The 23,093-nt window shown below is 38.5% G+C and overlaps 1 protein-coding gene across 1 annotated transcript in view; it reads right to left on the bottom strand.

Annotated features, from left to right (window-relative positions):
* The window catches only part of LOC122788060 (low-density lipoprotein receptor-related protein 2-like), a 1,238,079-nt gene that overhangs the window by 418,938 nt on the left and 796,048 nt on the right, over positions 1-23,093 (bottom strand). The window contains exons 53-54 of the mRNA XM_044054982.1: positions 21,634-21,804; positions 5,680-5,903 (exon numbers count right to left, since the gene is read on the bottom strand). Coding sequence (XP_043910917.1) covers positions 5,680-5,903; positions 21,634-21,804 — 395 coding nt within the window. The remainder of the gene's footprint in view (positions 1-5,679; positions 5,904-21,633; positions 21,805-23,093) is intronic.

Below are 23,093 nucleotides of genomic sequence, written 5' to 3'. Positions count from 1 at the left end.
TATATATATATACTGGGGTCTTTATTATATAGTCAAAGCTACAAAACTTCAAACCTCATATGTTTGACAACATATGAGTGAAACTTGAAACCTCGAATATATAATAAAAAAGTTTAAAAAAACTTACTGTAATGATCTGAGAAGCGGGCAAGCCCCCCTGTACCCCCACACCCCCCACTTAAATATACCAACTCCGATACCGCACTTCAGTGCAGAAAAGGGAAAATTTCCCATTTTGCGCATATGGGAGATGTTGCCTTTCACCTTCAAACTTTTCAAAGTTTGCTCATATGGTTTTGACCATATGACAATTGAACTTTGAAATGTTCGGCAATTTAATAGGGACCCTAAATATATATATATATATATATATATATATATATATATATATACATATTAGCACTGAAATCCTACCAGTTGCCCTAAATGATCATTACTCATTTTTAATTATATGGTAATTTTAGACACTCAGATAAAAGCAGTTCTTATTACATGTCACATTCATAAGCTTATAGGTCCATAGGTGACTACTAGGGTAATGACCCTAAAGGGTCTTTTTAAGCCAAGTCATGCTTTTCAACTGTACTTGATAGATTATGATAAACTCAGTTCAATGGAGTATAACTAGACTATGACAGGTAAAAACCTTCTTCCCCTTTGCATAGCAGAAGATGGTTTTGATCCTTTGACCTCTGGGTTATGGGCTTAGCATACTTCCACTACACCACTCTGCTGTCTCAAGTTTTAGAACTCAAGGAAATGGCTTTGAATGGAGAACTTTTTTTAGTGAATATAACTAATCTTTAATTTTCCTAGCTACCCATCCCACAAAGGAAAACTCTTCTTTTAGGTAAATTGGTCTTCAAACTCGTAAAGGAAGACACCTTTCCTTACTTTATAGTAAGTCTCTATGAGAGCCTCCTCCATATAATTTAAGATCTCTATTTACTAGAAGTCCAGTGCGATATCCATTGCGCCACAGGGCCACTCTTGCATCATCCACCCCTAGTACACATGATCCACAAACTAGGCTGACCAGCACTAAGCATGCTTTCTCTGTCACCACTACAAATGTTTGGGGGTCCACTCCTGAATAAATAACACCTGCCTCCTCATTTAAAACATTTAAACAAAATGAAACAGAAAATGTACCCTAGGACTGCCTCCTGTACTACTAATCTTATTTATTTATTATCCTTTTTTTGACTAGGTTAGTCCCACTAGTGTAGCAGCCTGTTTTCAGGGAAATCCAAAGTGGATTGACACAACAGAAAATTTGACCATGGCATCAGTGAACTTCCTTTACACTTGGTAGGTAGTAGGGGGGAAGAGTATGTGTGTTACACATCCTGAGTTCCTGTTTCCATCCCAGGCATGGAGGCAGCCCGGAGCAACAGAGATAAAACAGGGCTGCTGACAGCCAAAGCTTTTTGGAAGTGAAGTGTTTTGAAAATGGAGAAATTGTAGAATCACTACTAGAACTGTTTTCAGGCTATGTGGTCTGCTGATGATGAGGAGATTTGGTAGGAGATGGAACTAAATGCAGTGGTGGAGATGGATTCAAAAGAAAATTTTCAGGAAAAACCTGTTTGAAGTGGCAGAGTCAGCAGAAAATGTGTTATTTCAACCCTCCAATCAGGAGGGTTGCGGGATGAGTATCTGGAACAGCTAATTAACCAGAGTGAGCCTGAAAGTGCAGCTGCTGTATCCTGAAATGACATTATGGAAAAAATAGAAAAGAAAAGAAATACAAGATATTAAGTCAAAATATTTAAAGATTTAATAGAGGAGAAAACATCATTGTATGAAAAAAAGAATTATATAGAAGGAATCAAGATAATTTTAGTAAATTGTTATATAAGCAAAAATATTGTCTACACAGGAAAAAAATTGCACCTTACTTATGTAAGATAATAAAAGAACGAAAGATAATGAGAGAATTAAAACATAAAGAAGGGAAACAAGTTAAAAAACAAGAAGAAATATATGCACAATTAAGGAATATGCATTAGATTTATATAGTAAAAAAGAAGTTAACATAGAACAAATTTACAATGGGGAAAAACTAAACAAGGAAGTTAATGAATATTTAATGAGAAAAATAAACATAAATGAGTTAAATGAGATTTTGAAATATATTAACATTTATTCAGCTATAGGTTTGAATGGAATTGAATATAGCATGTATAAAGAAAGGTATGATTGGCAAAAAATGGTGCTTATAGAAGTAATGAATGAGTGGCTAGAAAAAGGAATTAAGTATAAAAAAAGTTGTACAAGTGTGATAAAATTTGTATTAAAGAAAGGAGATAAAGATGAAATAAAAAAATGGAGACCAATGACACTAAACAGCACAAACTATAACATGTTCATGAGAATAGTAACTGAAAGATTACAATGTAAATAAAAAGACTACTTGATCAGAATTTGTTTGGGAGAAAAGGAAATGGCAGTCAGGACCTATTGTGCATAATAAGGGAAGTAACTGATGATGTCATTAATAAAAAGTGAACATATTCAGTATAAAGTATTATGGGGGTAAGTGAAAAATATTACATGTAATTAAATTAATACATGAAAAGAATTATGTGAGATTGAACATAAATGGTTGGATTGGGGATAATTTAAAAACAGAATGTGGTATAAAACAAGGATGTCCTGCAAGCAGTATGATCGTTGCTATAACTATGAACACGGTGGTAATGGAAATTAATAAAATGTCAAGTAAGGGAGGCTATAGAATAATGGAGGAAATACAGTTGCCAATAATGTATACCTAAGCTGAGAATACTGTAGCAATAGCAAAACATATAACCTGGATGGAAAAATTAATGAAAATTAAGTACACCATTGAAGGAAATTGGTTTAAGCATAAATACATAGAAAAGTAAAGGATTTGGGTATAAAGGTATTATAGGAGGTGTGGAAAATAAAGAGAAGAGTGTGGATATTTTAGGAATAGTATTTGGAAGTACAGAATACAGACATGGACAACGGGACAACATTATTAAAGAAATGAAAGACATGATTACATCCTGGAAGACATATAGGTTTTCATACAAGATGAAAGCACATTTAATAAACACCATAATGATAGGTATATAGCAAATGTTTACATGATGCCAATGAGACATGAAAAATAAATTATGCAGATAATTCTTTTCATTTATTTGGGGGTCAGGACTGAACCCAGGTGAGAGGGGAATTTTGTATACGAAAGATGAACAAGGGGGAGTGCGGCTGATTCATCTGATTGTGCATACAGCCTCCTTATGAATGTATAAAGTAATAAAGTAAGTAATGGAAAATAATAAAGACTCGATAGAAAAAATACTGTATTGTAAATACAGAGAAATTTGGGAAGAAATGGAAATAAAAAGGAAGTAAAAGTACGTTTAATGAAGAAATGAAAGAATTTTATAGCAAAATTGTATTGTGGAAATTAAAAAAGAATGTGATTGAAAAGAATACTATGTTAACATTATGAGATCTTTTTATTTAGTGGATACATGGAAAGAGTTAGAAGCAGATAACTGTCAATTGTCAAGGTTTCATTTGAAAAGAGTCAGGGATGAACTTTGTTGTACATGGATGGGGAGCCTGTTCCTTAGTGTAGGGATCCCTTGGGGCCCATACCTTTCTAGCATGTTCTATTTATGTCACAAGTGAAGTTCAGATTCCTGCATCAGGTGTTTCTGGTGCTGTTTGTTTTGCATGTGTGCAACAGATCCATTAGGACTAGGTCTGAGGAAATGCTGCAAGCCAGGCAAAGATCCCCTGTCAGTAGCATGTAGTAGACTGAATACAGAGATAGAGCCTTTAGGTGATCAGTATAGGACAGAGTGTTCATGCTCTGAATTCTCCTGTTGAAATACTTTTGTGGGTGTTCCAACTGTTTCAGGTGTCTGGGTTGGATACATGCCACAGGGGGCATTGTATTTGATGATAGGTCTGATAAGAGATGAGTAGAGTGGTAATATAACTTCCTTGAACCTGGATGTCATACATTTTTGTATAAGTTGGGTATCATAGAATGATTTTCTTACTGTCTTAGCTACATGTTGGTCAAAGGCTAGGTTGCTGTCTACAGATGTTCCCAAGATACCTTACCACTGGGTCAACTCTTAAGGGTGTTTTATCGATAGAGTAATTGTCATGGGTGACAGTTTCCCAAATGGCATTATAATGGATTTTTTGGCACTGCGCTTAAGGCCATGGCTTTAGCACCAGTTGTGATAAACCCTCTTGCAAGATATTTGTGTCTTTGGAAAGAATCTATAATAGCTCTCAACTTACAGTAATCTGTGAACCTGGTGAACCAAAGGCCTTGAACATTACCCTTGATTTCTGGGAAGTAGCTACCAAACAGGAACTGGCCCAACATGGAGTCCCTAGGGTCCGAATGGGTGATATTAGTATGGATGAGCTCAGTTCATTGTTGGACATTATTCCTTAGTTTTTATGGAGAAGGTTCTGTAGTTTCCTTTGGAATATACAGCAAGCTGAAGTTCATACTCAGTTTTACATTTTTCTATACTGTTTTTAAGTTCCTTGCTGGTATGATTGAGTGTAGTCTTGAGGTAAAGAGACGGGGATTTATTGCAAGTTCTCATTATTCTCCTTGTATAGTTTATTAACACGGGAGTCCCATCAGAGATGCTCACTCCTGAATTAACCGTTATATTTAGGGCAGATAAGTACTGACTTTTCTATGCAACTGTTCAGGTGCTGGTAAATTTCAGAGGTAAATGTAGCAGCCCTCTCAGCTAGGTATCTTTGCAAGGAATTGTGGGGATTTTTGTGTAGGTCTTCTATAAGCTGAAGTAGGTTTGCCTAAGAGGAGGCCCAAAATTAGTCTCATTTGATGGGTGGGGGTTGTAGCACTAGGCCTGACAGAAAAAAAGACTGACTTGTGGTCAGATTTAACTCAGCATGATGAGTTTATGGGGGGGGGGTGATGCAGGTGGGAGCTAGGTTGGTAAGGATAAGGTTGATGATATTGAAGCTACTAGTGGCTAGCTTTTACAATTTGTTCCAGTGCATTGGTATTAAAGAAGTCTAGGAAACACTAAGCATAGTGATTTTTGTAGTTGTATGTGTGAAATTCTTTGACAATGACTCTTGGATGAGCTCTGTGGATTTGCAGTACGTGTGAGTGGGGCAGACATTACCTTGTGCGCTGAAGTCTGGGATATTTTACACCAACTTCTACGAGGCTTTGTCAATTTCTTATTTATAGCCTCGGCATATATTATGGGTCAAGGCAGCGTGCTGTGATAGATGTGATGTTGTGGAAGTATACTGTTTACCAATAGTGGGATGATGAAAGATTATTGTCTCCATGTTTCTTAAATATTTACATCTTTCCCAGATTGTACTATCAGCTGTAGAAGTAGTGAACAGTTTGTAAGCATAAGATAGTTGCTACAATGTCTTAGAACATTCATTCATTCATTCATGCATTCAGTTCATAAAAAAATGTCAGATAGATTGTCTTCTAGATGAAATGTCTACTACGTTTTTTAACTGAGCAGGAGAGGTTCAATTGCAAATACAGTACTAAGTTAATGGTTTCTACAGCTACTTTATGTTAGGTCATTATGTTAATATAGCTAGCTCATATTCTCAGCCAGAAGAAAAGAAATATTAGTACTGCAAATAAATAAATAACATCCATACTTTGCTGCTGGCGGTAAGGATGGTAGACATGGATATCAAATGGCCGGTGGGTGTTGTTTAACATGCTGACCCTTCCCTGTCCTGTGTATTTGTGGGCTTTCTCTACAGTCATTGTGTTCCAGTCTGTCCAGTACACCGTATCTTCAAAAAGGGTGATGGCAAATACATGCGGCAGTCCAGAATCAATGGTCACATGACGGTTACTTCCATCCATGTCGGCATACCTGCGAATATAAATACATCCCATTTAGTAATTCTATTTTCAGACATATTTTTCATAATGCATACATGTAGGATAAACTGTCTAGAGTTAGGATTATGTCAAAAGAAACTAGAACTCTGTTCTTAAAATGATATTCTCATCCCTATTGTTGGCAATTGTGTCACAGCTGACACTTTATTTGTAATGTTCTGCAACCACTGTTATACTGAGAAAAAAATGTAATGTACTCCCTTAGCTTTACAGATGTTTATTTGCATAATAACTCGAAAAATCAAATGTGACACAGAGCACCACTGTGCTGATATACTTCCAGATCTCTGTTATGCACATTTCAAGAGAGAAACAGAAAAGATTTTCTATACAAAGTAGGAGAAATTTTGGGATGGAAACATGAGTCATAAAAATTCAGACTATGGTTTTTAGTGGGGCATACAGGAGGGAGCTATAAGCTACTATTAACCATGGGAATGGCTCTATATTTTTTATTTCATTTCAGGTAAAAAAGGCACAGATGGTGACAAGGATCAGTCTAGGATAAGGAATTGATTTGCTTGCTCAATATTTATCAGTGCAAACAAAGAAAGACCATCTTTTTAAAAGGAAGGAAGATGGCTTAATGTAGGAATTTAGACATATAGGGTAAAAAGTATGGTGAAAACGAGAATGAATTGGTCTCTCTAAAAGAAAAGAAGGTACCAGTTCCACATGGTATACCATCTATGATAGTTAAAAATAAGTGGCACCATGGTGTAACCACCAAAAAAAGTTCTTCAACAGGCCTGAAGGTAAAAGGATGGACCCAAGAAATTAAAGGCAAGTTATGGTCATCTTTTGCCATATGGGATGCTGTGGGGTATAATGGCTAACTGTGGTGCAAACAGCTCGATATCTGTGGAAGGCAAGATCATGGAGAGTATCCAAAGAACAGGTTAACCACCTTTCTAGAGGAAAATAAACAGCAGCATAGATTCACTTTCAGGAAATCCTTTCAAATCAACTTCAGTCAAGCGGACTGTGGCAATGCAATGTATGTGGTCTAGTTACACATTATCTTAGCTTTTAATGCCACACAGGAGGTTGACAGGAATATTTAGCATGTAGGGGTGGGGTGTACAAACTGTACTGAAGGATGGGAGGCTTGGGACAAAGAAAACTAATTAGTAGTGAACTTCAGAAGCCAATTCTGGAGACCAAGATTATGCAACAAGTGTATTCATCCTCCATCCTTGACCCCCTTTTCCCATTTTGCACATGGGGTCAGGGTATGACTTCAACAATGACAATCATCTCGAGCCAAGTGTATAAGTTGATATAACACAGGGTACGGAGAACAGGATGAACTTTTTCATGCGTAGCAGTAGAATGTGAAGAGTTTTATGGAATAAGGCAAATAGCACAATAAGGGGATTTGGCTAGGTTAGCATCTCTGTCTGAAAAACGACATTTCAGGTTCAGCCCTCATAAATGGAGCTCTGTTCCTGATGGAATGCAATCTTAGGATGGGTTACAAACGTGGAAAAAAAGTAGAGCTGCAGATAAGTAGATGATAGAAAAGCTGGGAGCAATATTTAAGGAAGGATAGAAGCACTTAGAGCTGTGAAAAGAATAGTAGCTGAAGTCAGGGGGCGCTGGTGAGCACTGCAAGAGGGATAAGGAAGTGATGCTGCCTTTGTATCATGCATCAGTAAGAGCTGAAGTCAGGGGGCGCTGGTGAGCACTGCAAGAGGGATAAGGAAGTGATGCTGCCTTTGTATCATGCATCAGTAGGAGCTGAAGTCAGGGGGCGCTGGTGAGCACTGCAAGAGGGATAAGGAAGTAATGCTGCCTTTGTATCATGCATCAGTAAGAGCTGAAGTCAGGGGGCGCTGGTGAGCACTGCAAGAGGGATAAGGAAGTAATGCTGCCTTTGTATCATGCATCAGTAAGAGCTGAAGTCAGGGGGCGCTGGTGAGCACTGCAAGAGGGATAAGGAAGTGATGCTGCCTTTGTATCATGCATCAGTAAGGCCTTACCTGAAATAATATGTTCAGACCTGGACACCCTACCTGAGTATGAGCACAAAGCTCATAGACAGGAAAGAATTAGTGATAGGAAGGCACGAGACAGGCAGAAAATTGAAAACAGATTTAGCATCTTTATCTGTAATTCTTGGAGATCAAAGAAGAATATGGCATATGATTTGGGCTTACAAGGTAAGGAGTTAGATGGAAAACATGTGACAGGTAAAATACATGAGCTTGAAGTGAAGAAGAGAGAATACAAATTAAGTTAAGGAAACACTTTCTCATTGAGAGAGTAGTAGGCAAATGGAATGAATTGCCAGAACAGGTGGTGATGGTAAAAGGTATGGAGCCATTCAGTTGGGAATGGGATGGGTGGAGAACAGGGAGAGTGGAGGTGCAAGGAACTTGTAGTACCAGTGGATGTTTCAGTAGACACTGGATGTTTGTTTATTTGTTTTTTGGCAAAATGTACACATGTATACAGAACACCTTCTTAAGGGTGGCTAATAGTGTGGGGGGCAGAAACATAGTAGTTCTGAATTATTGGACTTATTATTGTTTGGTGTACAATCCAGTATCTGGTCAATCCTTCTGAGATAATGAATGCTAGCTCCATGTCTCAACTTGAGGGTGTCAAGGGAATGTGTCCTCCAGGCATCCTCCTCCTGAGATAGGAAGGCAGACTACTGGCCACTCACATATATAGCTACAGATATAGATATAGATGTAGATACAGATATAGATATAGATATAGATATAAATATAGATATGGATGTAGCTATAGATATATATTTTTTAATTTTGTTGACTGGGAGACCTGAGATTCTGTTCATACTAACTAGAAGAAAGGTGGCCAGGACACCAGGACATTTTTCTTATATTTTCTGTTATTGTTATTTGAATTTCTGTAAACAAAATACAATATCTGTACCAATAAATGAATGCAAGCAGTTTCTGTGAGAACAGAAGCCACAGCCTTTTTATCTTCCAGCATCAAAGGTAAGTGTCTTGCCTGTTGAGCCACTTAGCATTGTTAACACTTGTCTATTGTTGTAAGAAAGTCTCTCTATAATGCACAGCTTATAAAAAAAGGTATTGTGTCTAGATCTATACTCAGCGCTCATTAAGCCATTCATTGAATATAATACCCACTTTGGTACATATCTGTCCAGACACATGCAACAAAAGATACATCCACAGAGATCTCTCACTAAAAGGCCTAAACAACATGTCCTATATGAACTGACTCAAAGCCATATCACCATTCTCTGTATCCTACACACTGTTCTGGCATACAAGGGAACCTCCAACCCAATACCAATGGATTTAGTGCACATCAGTAAGTCAAATGGCATCAGAAATACTTGCTCTAGGGTTCTAAAGCTCTTCTGCAACATCAACAGAATGGTTTGGAGGGACAGGTATATTTCACACAGGATACTGCTGCTGTGGAACAGACTTCCCATCCACATAAAACAAAGTTCATCCCTATCTAGTTTCAAGTGAAATTTAGATCTATGGATGGAAAACAGAAATTTTACCTCAGGACTGCCCCTATACTACTAATGGACAGAGGCAGCTCATAAATGGTTTACCCCTTAAATGAGTCCCCTCAAATTATCTATGGTATGATCCCAGTTATTCTCATTAAAGGTAAGTTATAATTATCATCCATGGGATGGGTAAGGCCAAATTATAACCAAATAGGATAAGTTATTTTCAAGACAAAAAGAGAAACTGGCTATGCTTAACATGGCCCACAAGGGCAGCTAGCCTTGAACTTAACTATGCACCTATGAACCTATAGAGGATTGTGATTGGGTTACAGATCATACATTTCTTAAGTGTTCGAGACATGTATGCCAAGAATTTCACCTTGAAGGACGAATCTTGGCATACATGTCGAGATCACATTATATATATAGTTACTATCAGAGATCCATTCATAATTCTTTCTAGTGCATGGATATTAATCTGCTTTATGTACTACAAATTAGTGATAGCAACATAAAAAAGGTTATGTTCTGTGCTGTCTTTGAAAGCCAATAAAGCAATGGAGAAGTGGTTGACATCCTTACGTATTTCCTGTCAAAGGGAAACAGGTATAACTAAAATACTGTGTATAGTTTGGTAGACAGCAGTCAGAAATGGGAGTTGAAAGAAAGGTTTTATGCCATGCTGCTGCTATTTACTGGTCAGGGCTGTCTGCTTTTAATGCAGACCCAACCTTAACAATGCCTAGGGGTGCCTAAACACCCTACTAAGTGTCATTAAGGTCAAGTCTCATGCTATATCAGTGCTGAAACAAGATGTAATTAGCCATTTTTTCAGCCTAATCACGGAACTCCATGAACTACAACCTTATTATTCATGCATTAGTTTTGTGTTATTATGGCCTCTGACATTATATATGTAAAAAAGATTTGGAATTCAGTAACCTTGTTAGAGCTGAGGTGATACCTGATACTTTTTGTATGCTTTTTTGTCAGCACCCCACCTGCTGACCATCTGCCCTCCATGATAAAGCAAACTATTACTTTCTCATAAAGTGAGAGCATTGCAAAGTCTAACATTCACACAGCCATAAGAGTTTACTAATAGGCTCTAACCTCACCTTGATGGTGGAGGAGAATGCCTTCATAATGACAGTTACCACCACTTGCTTGTTAAGCCAGGCCCATGTCTCCAGCTGCGTCTGTTTGCTCTTGACTGCAAGTTTCCTCTTGAATGCAGAAAAACAACCACTGGACCACCAGTACCTCCCCCACCCCCAGAGATGGTGAACAAGCATCTGTTGCATGTTCCTATCCTCCCATGCCCAGCGCATCCCTCTTCCAATACTTGATGTGATAAATGAACTTGGGTCATCAGGATTTTATTTAGGGGACAGAGCTGAAGTCAGAGTCCTCTTTTTAAGTAATAGTAGAATAAAAAAGACATCTCAGTTATACCTATGATTCTACTTGTGGTATTTCTAGTCTTTTATTTTTTAAATTAGAATCATATATAGCAATAGATATTTGAATCAACATTAAAACATTTGAATTAATAAAACAACTATCTGGCAGTTTTAAACAAAATATTTAAACTGTAAGCTACTTTTGAGCTTCATTCTGCAGTCCTGGAATTGATTATCTTTGTCTTGTTTGGAAGCAGTGGGAATCTGACTCCATTCCATAATCTAAAAATCTCCCAGTCTGACTCAGAAGCGAGCAGTTAACAAATAATAGTAGCAAAGAATATAAACTCAAGAAGTGAAACACTGATGGTAAAGAAGGATTTAAAGGGAGGAAGATGTTTTAACAGTGCAAGGACTGCAGTGGAAAAATAATGTGTTATGAGATATTACCAAAGAACACTATGCAAGAATAGAGATAGGTAAGAGACATATAGTACTACACCTCACAGATTTACCAGGAGTTTTGAGGGAGAGAAAATAGCAATGCTAGAAAAGAAAAAAAACACATTACAGAATCACTAAAAGTAACAGAAGTTATGAATACATATTCAAACTCTGAAGCTAGGCAGCAGTTCAGAGACAGGATCACAAACACAGACTTGCAAAGCTAGAAAGAAACCATCAGAAAAAATATCAGATAAGTGCACACTCAGCATATGAACTGCATTTATGCTAAATTAATTAAAGGAGGTGGTGAATGTCCGCATATTTAAGTGTAACAGTAGTAGTCAAGAATGTAAAAGTAATTGGCTATGAGTTTATTCACTACATTAGATAAGCTGAAAGAAAAGGGTAAAGAAGAACATCTTCAACAGAACTTACAAAGTATATAATTCACAAAATTCAGCATCGTACCGAAACCAAAATCATGTGAAGATGTTATAGTGCAAACTTCAGAGATTACTAATCTCCATATCTAGTATTCATTAATTATGTGCAGTAAGCGGTGTAGATCACAGTATGTATGCACCTTTAAGAAGCTTTCCAGTGAGCTAGCACGTCTATATAAATACTGAGCACATGGAAGCAGGACTGACATTTTGTAGTAAGCTGTAGAGGTGTAAGCATGTATATATGTGTAACACTCATTTAGTTAGTTTGTTTATATTTTATGTTGCTGCTATCCATCCTGATGTGTTTGTATGTAATAAAGTATATAAATGAACACCCAAGCCTCATTGTCTTAACTATCTACATAAGACGAGTGACATGGTGTCAGAATGGGATCCAAAGTCAAGACTATGAGGCACACGGTTAAAGTTGGAGGAATATACAGGGATGGATCATCCTACTGCTCAAACAACTCACAAATCAGGTCAGAAATTAGTTCCAGGTACTAAAACTCACTTAAATGATTTTTTACTGAACAAATATAAAATGAAGCACCCAGAATGCTCAAAACGAATTTCTAATTAAACAAAATCTCCAAAACTGCCACATATTGATAAAAAAATATTCAAAGTAGTTACAAAAGTGTTTGAAATGATATCTGAATTGCATAAAATGTATAAAACAAGGAAATTACTGTATTTTGTCGCTATGTGCTACTTTTTCACATTAACTAAAGCTATTCAAAATATCTGAAGTGTACAAAGTGTTCGCAAGTCTGTGCAGTATTACAGTGCAGTTATTTTGCACAATATAGCCATTTCAAAGAATATTTCTCAAAGTACAGTATTTCGAAGAATTTATTGTGCATTTGAATGCTGTTACAAGTACCTGGTGTGTGTGCATGTTAGTACATAACTACAAGGGCCATATTTTGCATTGTGTTTAAGCATAATTTGTTTGCATGGCAGAAGGATTTCGCAGACCAAGTCCTCTTGTGTTTGATAGGAATATTGCAGAAGATTGGAGAGCATTTGAGCAAGAGTACAATATTTTCATACAGGCTGGATTTTCTGACAAAGATACACGTACATAGGCATTTATTTTACTTATTTTAGCTGGTTCAGATGCAATTGAAAGGGAAAGTTCATTTGTGTATGCACCTGCTGTGCATGCAGGAGAGGAGAAAAACCACCATATAGTGGTGCTGGTTGAAACAAGGGAAGACCCAGAGTGCTTAAAACGTAAATTTAAAGACATGGATAACCCCCAAATGAATGTTACAATGGAAAGGCATATATTTTACACAAGAGATCAAAAGCTTGGTTAAACTTTTGCAGCATATATAACTGACTTGAGGAATAAGGATAAAATGTGCAGATTTTGGTGAATTAAGGGATGAGTTGATAAAAGACAGGCTAGTATATGGTAATAAAGATGATGCAGTGAGAAAGATTTTGCTTCGAGACACTGATTTAACTTTGACTAAGGCCATATAGATTTGTCAAATATACAAGCTTACAGAAAAGCACAGAAACATGCTTACAAATAAGAAATGCATGCTTCCAGCACCTTCCAAAGCTGGTGTTGATAGTATGCAGCATGTGGTTAAAAGATACAGGCCAAAGGGTGGAGCAACCACAGCCTGAGCTTCAATGAAACCCAGAACTTTTCTAGCAAATTCCAAGGCATGCTCTGTAAAGTGGACATGCTCAGTGAAGCACAAGGGTGAGTCAGCAAATTCAAAGCATGTGCCCTCAACCAGCCTCATAGTCAACTGGCGTAATTGTGGTGGAAATCATGAGTCTAAAAGAGAAAAGTGCTTAGCTTTTGGCCAGCAGTGCCACAGATGTGAAAAGTGGAATCATTTTCAAAGTTTTTTTTAAATCAAAACAGGTCCATTCTTTTATTACAAGAGAACATTCCAGTAGATAAGTTGATCAACTGGAAAACTGTGACCCTACAGTTTATGTTGATGGTGTGTTTGTGCTTGGTAAAACAGTCAGTGCAGTAGATATCTGGGCAAATAATGAAGTATTTTGTACTTTTCTGATTAATGGGACACCCAAAGAGATCAAAGTTAATACTGGTTCAAAGTGTAATGTTATATGTTTGTATGTAATAGAGTATATAAATGAACACCTGACCCTCTTCATTTTAACTAGCTACGTAAGAAAAGAGGCACACGGAGGAGCTATGTAGAAGTTTTTATAGAGTATGAGTAAAATATGAAATCTGATGATAGAGCAGAGTGCCATTTTGCCCTCTTACATGCACGGTTGACATGATAGTTTAAAGAATATCCAGGAGCATGGGTCCATCATTCTAGCAGTTTGAAAGGCAGAAGCAGGAATTAGACAAATGCAAGCTATGTTGAACTCAGCAAGGCTTTCAATATCGTGAATCATAAAAAGCTGACAGAAACAGTAAGAGACAATGGGAAAATCCTATATCTAACAAAGTGGATAAAAACTAAATAAAAATAAGATAACATACAATTAAAACAAGGATTAAAACTGAAGTTTAGGAATAGGTGTAACATAGGGCTCAGTTCTGGGAACAGAAATCATCTGACTGTATACCATGGACCTAAATTTCTACTCTGAAAGATTACGCATTAAGCATACAAATACTATAAAATAGCAGTGTATATAAACTCTGTGAGGGACCTAATGTTACTTTAAAAGGCAGTAAATAACATAGTCACTGAAAAATGAAACATTCAGGAACATAAAACTGCTCAGATATGTTAAGGTTAGATTTCAACAACAATGCAAAGTAGGAAATGTACAAATAATAAGAGGAAAGAGCACAAAGATTTAGGAATAATAGTAGATCACGAATAAAGCGTTGCAACAGACAGAGAAACTATGAAAGAAGGCACAAGCATAAAGATTGAACAGATCCAGAAAAAGGAGGCACAAACATAAAGCCTGAGCAGATCCAGAAAACAGAGGCACAAAGGTGAAGACTAAGCAGATCCAGAAAAAGGAGGCACAAACATAAAGCCTGAGCAGATCCAGAAACATGATGCACAAAGTTTGATCAGATCCAGAAAAGGAGGCACAAATAGAAAGATTGAGCAGATCCAGAAAAAAGAGGCACAAACCAAGCACACAGATTGAACAGATTCAGTAAAAGGAGGCCCTAACAGAAAGATTGAATAGATCCAGAAAAGGGAGGCACAAACTGAAACATTAAACAAATCCAGAAAAGGGAGGCACAAACAGAAAGGTGACTAAACCATTCCAGCAAAGATTTCTGAAACAATCATAGAGAATGAAACAACTGCCATACAGTGAAAGGATAATAAATCTTAACATATACTGAGAAGAAAAGAAGTGACTCTCATCCTTGTAAACAAGGTCTCAGTGAACACACGGGTACACATAAACTTCAACATAGGAAAACAGTAGTCAAGCTTTCAGAAAAACACTAGGCCCTAATCTTGTCACAAACCCATGAAAACGAAGAATAAAATTCATTGGGTAATATTATTGTTTCCCATTACTTCTGAACTCATATTTATGTCTGGAAATTACTGCATCCTAAAAACTGAAAGGACTCCATGTTTATGCCTATAAGATGAAGCCTTTGCACACAAATAGAGACCTTAACAAAGTGTTTGGCAAACTCTTGAGTATTTTTCTTTTTTTACATTGTTGGGACTGTTACCTTTAATTTAGGAAATTCTTTTGTATTGGTAATATGTATAAATATTCTTTGCATGTTTGTGGGAAGCCTGAAAATATAACTGAGGTATGTCTTCATTATTTAAGTTGGCAAAATGCCTAGTTGTTCATTTAAGACTGTCTTAATATTGGGAATCTTTTTAAATCTGTTTGTTTAACAGTTATCTCTGTTACTATTGACAATAAAGGAGATTTTTAGAGAAAAAAGAAAGAAAAAAAAAACAAAGGATACTAAAAGTGAATCTACAGGAGATTAATTTTGTACTTGCAGAAGACAACATCAAAATAAATTATCAATTTAAGATGCACTTAAAAAGGTTGATGATTAAGTTATGGGCAATCACAAACATATATTAAAACAAAGATGGAAGATCATTCTTTGTTTGGGAGGGGGGTTGGTTGAGAAGTGTTATTTCTAGCAATTGGAGAGGAAAGATTGATTGGCCTAATGGGATTGTTACAAAGAATAACGTTAGGCCATACCATCGGCATACTGCCACCCAGGAAAATAACGAACATAAGAACAGAGTTAAAGAAGTTTGGGGCAAGGTCAGGTGTTTTTATAATGTGGTTGACTAGTTTCTTTTTTCTGAGTGTCTAGTATTAAAATAGTGAAGCGTATGTTCTTGTTTGTGTATGTAGTTAGATAGAACTAAGCATCTATAAAGGGAGGAGAGGGATTACATGCTGTTATGGAACTGAACTGTTTGTTTCTGTTATGCTTGGTAATGCTTTACAATGGGATATAATTGGGCCCTGTTTGTAATGTCAATTATGTATGTGAAGTAACTTTGATTCTTTCTGTTTAATGTTATTTTACGTTTGGCAAAAAAAATAAAATAAATAAAAAACAAAGATGGAATGGGAAAAAAAAGAGTACAGAAGCAGAAGAAATGATAGGTGGTTAGGTGATAAACAGGAGCTAAAGGAGATGCAGAAAGTGGGAAATGACATTGCTGGTATAATAGAAACACGGGGCAATGATACGAGGGGGTGAGGCATGGAGATAACTAGGTACAGACTGTTCAGAAATGACAAAGAAAGGAGAGATGGGGGGTGGAGTAACAATACACACAAAGGAAGACTTTAGAAAATAGTAGTACAGCAGCAAGTGTTGCCGCCTCACAGCAAGAGGTTCCCTAGTTCAATCCTCAGCTGGGATGCCTTCTGTGTATATTCTGTATATCCTCCCAATGTTTGTATGGGTTTGCTATGAGTGCTCCAGTTTTTTCCTGCCTTTCAAAGACATACAGTAGGTGAACTGTAGGTATGTGTGTGCGTGTGTGTGTGTGTGTGTGTGTGTGTGTGTGTGTGTGTGTGTGTGTGTGTGTGTGTGTGTGTGTGTGTGTGTGTGTGTGTGTGTGTTTGTGTGAGCGAGCATATGGTACGGAAGAAAAAACACAGCAGGGCGAGACACCAGGTGGTGTGAACTTTGGCTCTAGATGATTATCACTGTTGATGTGACATCCTGATCCCATGTGCAAAAATGGGAAAAAAAAGGATGGATGCATTAGATGTGAGGTTAGACAGGAAGAATTTTCACAAGGTCAAGACCACAGCAAAGGAGCATCCAGCATCAGAAGTTAAGGCTACTTAATCTGGATGTTACTATAAAGGAAGGGCGAGAGTTGATGGGCTGATCTAGTGCATCATCCCCTCCCACAACCACAGAGGAGGACGAGTGAATGGAAAAGAGAGTAAAGGAGTGAGGAAGGAGGAAAATGGTGTAGTATTCATGTGGAATCGAAATCTGCCAGGATCAATTTGGGAAAGTCCGGGTTGCAAGGGAGAGGAAGTCAAAAGCTGATTATGGTTTTGGAATATGAAAGGACTGTAATGGAAAGGATAGAATTTTGAGTGTGGTCCTATCCAGTCCAGAGGATATAATGGATGCCCAGGTTAAGGCACAGTTAGCCAACAGTGATCATGTGTTTGCATAGGGAAGAAGATCGAGGATGAGATAAGAGAGTGAAAGCGAGCTGAGAGAGTAAATGAGCTCCTGTAAAGGGTCAGAGATTGAGTACTCCAAGCAGTGAGTAAGAGTGTGATGAAGAGGCAAAAACAAGAAAAAGGCAAATGTGGCTGAACAGATGTATGAAGCTTTTACAGCAAAATAGAGGGACTACAGGAGGTGCAAAGCAAGGGATGGAGAGGTGTAGCCTGTGTGGTACAAGAAGGGATGGAGAGGTGTAGTCTGTGTGGTACCAGAAGGGATGGAGTGGTACAGGATGAATGATACAAGAAGGGATGGAAAGGTGTAGTCTGTGTGGTACCAGAAGGGATGGAGAGGTATAGGATGGATGGTACAAGAAGGGATGGAGAGGTGTAGTCTGTGTGGTACAAGAAGGGATGGAGAGGTGTAGTCTGTGTGGTACCAGAAGGGATGGAGTGGTACAGGATGAATGGTACAAGAAGGGATGGAGAGGTACAGGATGAATGGTACAAGAAGGGATGGAGAGGTGTAGTCTGTGTGGTACAAGAAGAGATGGAGAGGTGTAATCTGTGTGGTACAAGAAGGGATGGAGAGGTGTAGTCTGTGTGGTACCAGAAGGGATGGAGAGGTACAGGATGAATGGTACCAGAAGGGGTGGAGAGGTACAGGATGAATGGTACAAGAAGGGATGGAGAGGTATAGGATGAATGGCACAAGAAGAGTGCAGAAGTACAGGATGCATGGTAGAAAAAGGTGTGGTGAGGTGCAGGAATCACAGTACAAGAAGAGGTGCAGATGTGTAAGATGAATAGTACAAGAAGGGGTGCAGAGGTGCAGGATGAATGGTGCAAGAAGAGATGGAGAGGTGTAGTCTGTGTGGTACAAGAAGGGGTGGAGAGGTGTAGTCTGTGTGGTACCAGAAGGGGTGGAGAGGTACAGGATGAATAGTACAAGAAGGGATGGAGAGGTATATGATGAATGGCACAAGAAAGAGTGCAGAAGTACAGGATGCATGGTAGAAAAAGGTGTGGTGAGGTGCAGGAATCACAGTACAAGAAGGGGTGCAGATGTGTAAGATGAATAGTACAAGAAGGGGTGCAGATGTGTAAGATGAATAGTACAAGAAGGGGTGTAAGATGAATAGTACAAGAAGGGGTGCAGATGTGTAAGATGAATAGTACAAGAAGGGGTGCAGAGGTGTAAGATGAATAGTACAAGAAGGGGTGCAGATGTGTAAGATGAATAGTACAAGAAGGGGTGCAGAGGTGTAAGATGAATAGTACAAGAAGGGGTGCAGATGTGTAAGATGAATAGTACAAGGAGGGGTGCAGAGGTGCAGGATGCACAGTACAAGAAGGGGTGCAGATGTGTAAGATGAATAGTACAAGAAGGGGTGCAGAGGTGCAGGATGCACAGTACAAGAAGGGGTGCAGATGTGTAAGATGAATAGTACAAGAAGGGGTGCAGATGTGTAAGATGAATAGTACAAGAAGGGGTGCAGAGGTGCAGGATGCACAGTACAAGGAGGGGTGCAGAGGTGCAGGATGCACAGTACAAGAAGGGGTGCAGAGGTGCAGGATGCACAGTACAAGAAGGGGTGCAGAGGTGCAGGATGCACAGTACAAGAAGGGGTGCAGAGGTGCAGGATGCACAGTACAGAAAGACTAGAGCAAGGTAACTAAGTTGATAAGGACAGCAAAAAGAAATGTTGATAGGGAGGGAAGGGATCAACAAGAGAAGCAAGAAATTTTCTATACCCAGCAAAAGACGGAGGAAGTGAAGGACATAACTGACCGGAATGAACAAATATGGAAGGAATGGAAGAAAACTGGCAAAAATGCCTGCTTTGCTTCAGTTTTTACTAAAAAAAAGTAAACAGAAGTTATGTGCTGGAAATAAGTCAGGCATGAATGACAGAACCATGGAAAGACACCAGAATGGAGAGGGAATTGGCTGACCTTAAGGGAAGATAATGCACAAGGACGACATGCGCTACCACTAGGAGCCCCCACAAATCTGGCCAGCATGTTGGCAGATGCCCTGAACCTTCAAACATTACTGGGTAGTGCAAGTACCAGAAGACTAGAATATGGCATTTATGGGACCTTGTAAAGGGGGAGATGGGTGGATCCAGTGACTACTCATCACCCAACCACCTTAACAACAGTGACAGGCAAAGAAATGGACAAAATTGTGAGGGATGAATGGTAACATTTCTAGATAACAACAATCTCCAGGATGGGTTAATGGTCAAAAAATCCTGTTAGCCAAATCTGATCCATTTTTATAACTGGGTTACATTACAGCTGGACAGGGAAGTACCAGTATGCACTGTCTACATGGACCTCAGTAAGGCTTTGCTTCATGGCAACAGAATAAGCTGATAAGAAAACTGAAGAAAACTGAAGGGGCTAGAGATAGGACAAAGACTGATGGAGTGGACAGTCACATGGCTGAATGGTAGAACAGAGGGGGATGTGGTAAGAGGAATAAATCAGAAATTATGAAACTGGCCAGTGGTGTACCACAGCAGCCATCTGTGGGTCCAGTACTCTACAGCATGTTCGTGTAAGAACAGGAAACCGGATCAGTCTGTTCACTGATGGCAAGAAGACAGGTTCAGCAATGAAAGATGTGCAAACTGTCAAAGGAGATATTAATAAAGGCTGAACAAGTGGGCAGAGAGGCAGCAGTGAAGGTTCATTGGAACAAATGCAAAATAGTGCACTTACACCACAGCAACCCTAGTGTGGGATATTGACTGGTGGCAGTATAATTTGTGGCAGCAGAAAAGGAACAACCAAGAACAGTGTGAGAGGACAGTGCAGGCAGTAAACAGAGTGCTGGTGTCTGTCCTCGGCGGGATAGATTACAGAAGCAATGAGAGAACTGTTCCACTGTTCAGGGCCCTGGTAAGAAAACACTGACTATGCATGCAGATCTGTAGGCGAAAAAAGAAAAGATATCAGACTGCAGGAAAGAATTAACAGGTCTATGACATATGGCCAGAGACTAGAGAAATTAGAGTTTGTCTCACCTGAGAAAAGAACAGACAATGAGGATATGAAATGAATTGGTGTGCAGGATCATGTCAAGGAGATGACAGGGGGGACAAGATACTAATGTACTATATTGTGTCAAGGAAACGGGGAAAGGTCTTATTAAACAGGAAGCATGGAGGAGGGCATGATGCTGGTGCACATCATGTCATGGAGATGGGATGGGTCATACTGAACAGAAAGTACAAGGGGGACAAGATACTGATGTACTATATCATGTCAAGGAAATGGGAAAAGTTATACTGAGCAGGAAGCACAGAGGGAGGCATGGTACTGGTGCACAACATTACGTGAGGGAGATGGGATGGGTCATACTGAACTGGAGGTACAGGGGGAACATGATACTGGTACACAAGCTCATGTTAGGGGGAAGAACAAAACATGGGCTGCAAATAGTATGGATTAACTACTCCCTATATTTTTGGAAGTACATTTTCATAGAAATGTAAAACGTTGGAATGGAATAATGGTGTAGGGAGTGGAAAGAAAATCAACAATGGCTTTCAACAGTACATGGGTCAGGGGAGAAAAGGGTACAAGAGATAGTAAGGATGGAGTGGGTTCTAAACTATTAAAGCTCTTGAAAGGGTAGACTAGACAGACTTACAGTCTCCTGCCATCAAACAAATGTCATATAATGCAGTGAATAAATGTATGCAAATGCACAGAACAGAAATTGTGTCCATGTAAAATTTGAAGTAGAACAAGAGAATACCTCCTTCTCCAGAAGACCAATCCTACTTCTAGAAGGCCTCTTTCTCCAGAAGACCAATAACACGTCTAGAATACCTCCTTCTCCAGAACACCAATCCTACTTCTAGAGAACGTGATAGTGCTTTTGTGCATTTTTTTCTGCCTATTTACATTTCAAAACTCCTTACATCTGTCACATCATGGCTTGGCTTCACGAAAAACTACTAAAACATCTTTCTTTTAATTATATGTATCTGTGGTATTCAAAAAGGACAAAACTACTGGGTTTGTGCATGTACTCCTTAAAATACAGAAATGTATAACATACAGGTTACATTTCTTATTGTGTAGTTAAAGGGAATACCGCAAATGTGAAACATGTACTTAATGCTGGCAGCTGGACACTTCTTTCTCCACAAATATTTGATTGGATTAGAAGAACGTATTAAATTTTGACTTCTGATTTGTACTAATTTTGTTATTTCAAATGTTTTCTCCATAACCACACTTCTGTTACTGCACAAGCAAGGCATTGTTGTGGGGTACATATAAAATAATACTTACTCCAGATAACCAAGGTGTGCATCTGCCCAGAAGATTTTATTGTTGGTGTAGTCGATGGTCAGTGCATTGGGCCATTCAATCTTAGTAGTAACAATAGCTGAAGCACTTTGGCCATTCATTCCAGCTCTGCCAATGTAGGCCTTCGTGGTCCAGTCTGTCCAGTACAACCATCTGAAAGAGAAAGTTGACAAATGGACATGAATATTATCAGAGAGCATACGCACAATTTATAATAATACTGAATGTTTCTGCAGTTTCAAGAATAGAGTTGTGACTTTAAAACATGACATTCCCTTTATCTGTAAATTCCTTCCAGGTGTGACTGCACTGCTCTTCATGGGTGGTACATCATGACGGGGGGTATTGCCAAGGAGTGTTATTTGCCTTGTAATTCTTATGATTCTGTGATCCTACATATATGTCAAGAGGTACAACAGACACAAACCACAGCAGGTAATTGCTTTGGATTTGAAAAAAAAACATCTTTGCATGCTGTTTCTCCCACTCTAGAGGGAAACATACCAAGGCTGAAGTCACACCATGATTCATTTACACTTAATCTTGTAGCAAAACTATGGGTGACACCAAATGAGAAGTGGAAGAGGGGATTATTGCTCTGTCATGTTCTGTTTTAATTTTGTAGTCAATAAATTACAGTGCTGTAAGGCACAATATTGTAAATGCCTCTTTCTTGCTTTTTTTTAAATCTGAAGTCATAAAGTATCAAGACTATCCAGCCTTTTGATAATACTTTCCACCCCTCCCAGAGCATTCCAATTTACCCTTGCTGGTTTTCTCATTCCAGGGGAGATGGGTCTTATCTGTTACGCATTATGAGGATCATAATGAAGAACAGAGCATAATAACTTAATGTCTAGTATTAATGGAGGTCAGTATTTTTGTATTGTCCTAATCCTCAGATCTAAACATGTAGCACTGGGCAGGTAGGTCTAATCATGTTACAATCTAACTTAAGCATGCAGCCTACATGCACATCCCAGCACATTGCATGAGGTAGCACACAAGGAATAAACCTCTGGACTACGAAAGGGGACATTGCTGTAGCAAAGGAACCCTTATTTTTCTCCCAAAATCCAAGAGCAGTCTAACTACAGCCTTCTTATAATCTTATAATCTTTATCATTTCAGCCTCCAAGTCTGGGGTCATAGTTGAGTACAGAATGTTGACCTTTTAATTTGGCATTATGCTACTGCACCAATCAGCCAACTATATATAGATAGATCAATAGTTTGATAGATGGATCTGTGACAATTCAGCAAATGCTCATTACACTGAATCACAAATAACTGAACAAAACAGACTGAAAACTTATTTGACTGAAAACATTCTACTCAACAAATATAGAATAAAATATTTTTGCAAGAGGGCAAGCCCCATGCATCAGTCTGTGTAGAGGGCTTTGTTCCCTACACCTCTTTTCCATGTTCATAGAACAATA

Source organism: Protopterus annectens, chromosome 13.part0 (assembly GCF_019279795.1).
Source record: "Protopterus annectens isolate FY-2018-M chromosome 13.part0, PAN1.0, whole genome shotgun sequence".
NCBI lineage: Eukaryota > Metazoa > Chordata > Ceratodontiformes > Protopteridae > Protopterus > Protopterus annectens.
The sequence above is the reverse complement of the archived record's forward strand: the minus strand, read 5'-3'. Positions and strand labels throughout refer to the sequence as shown.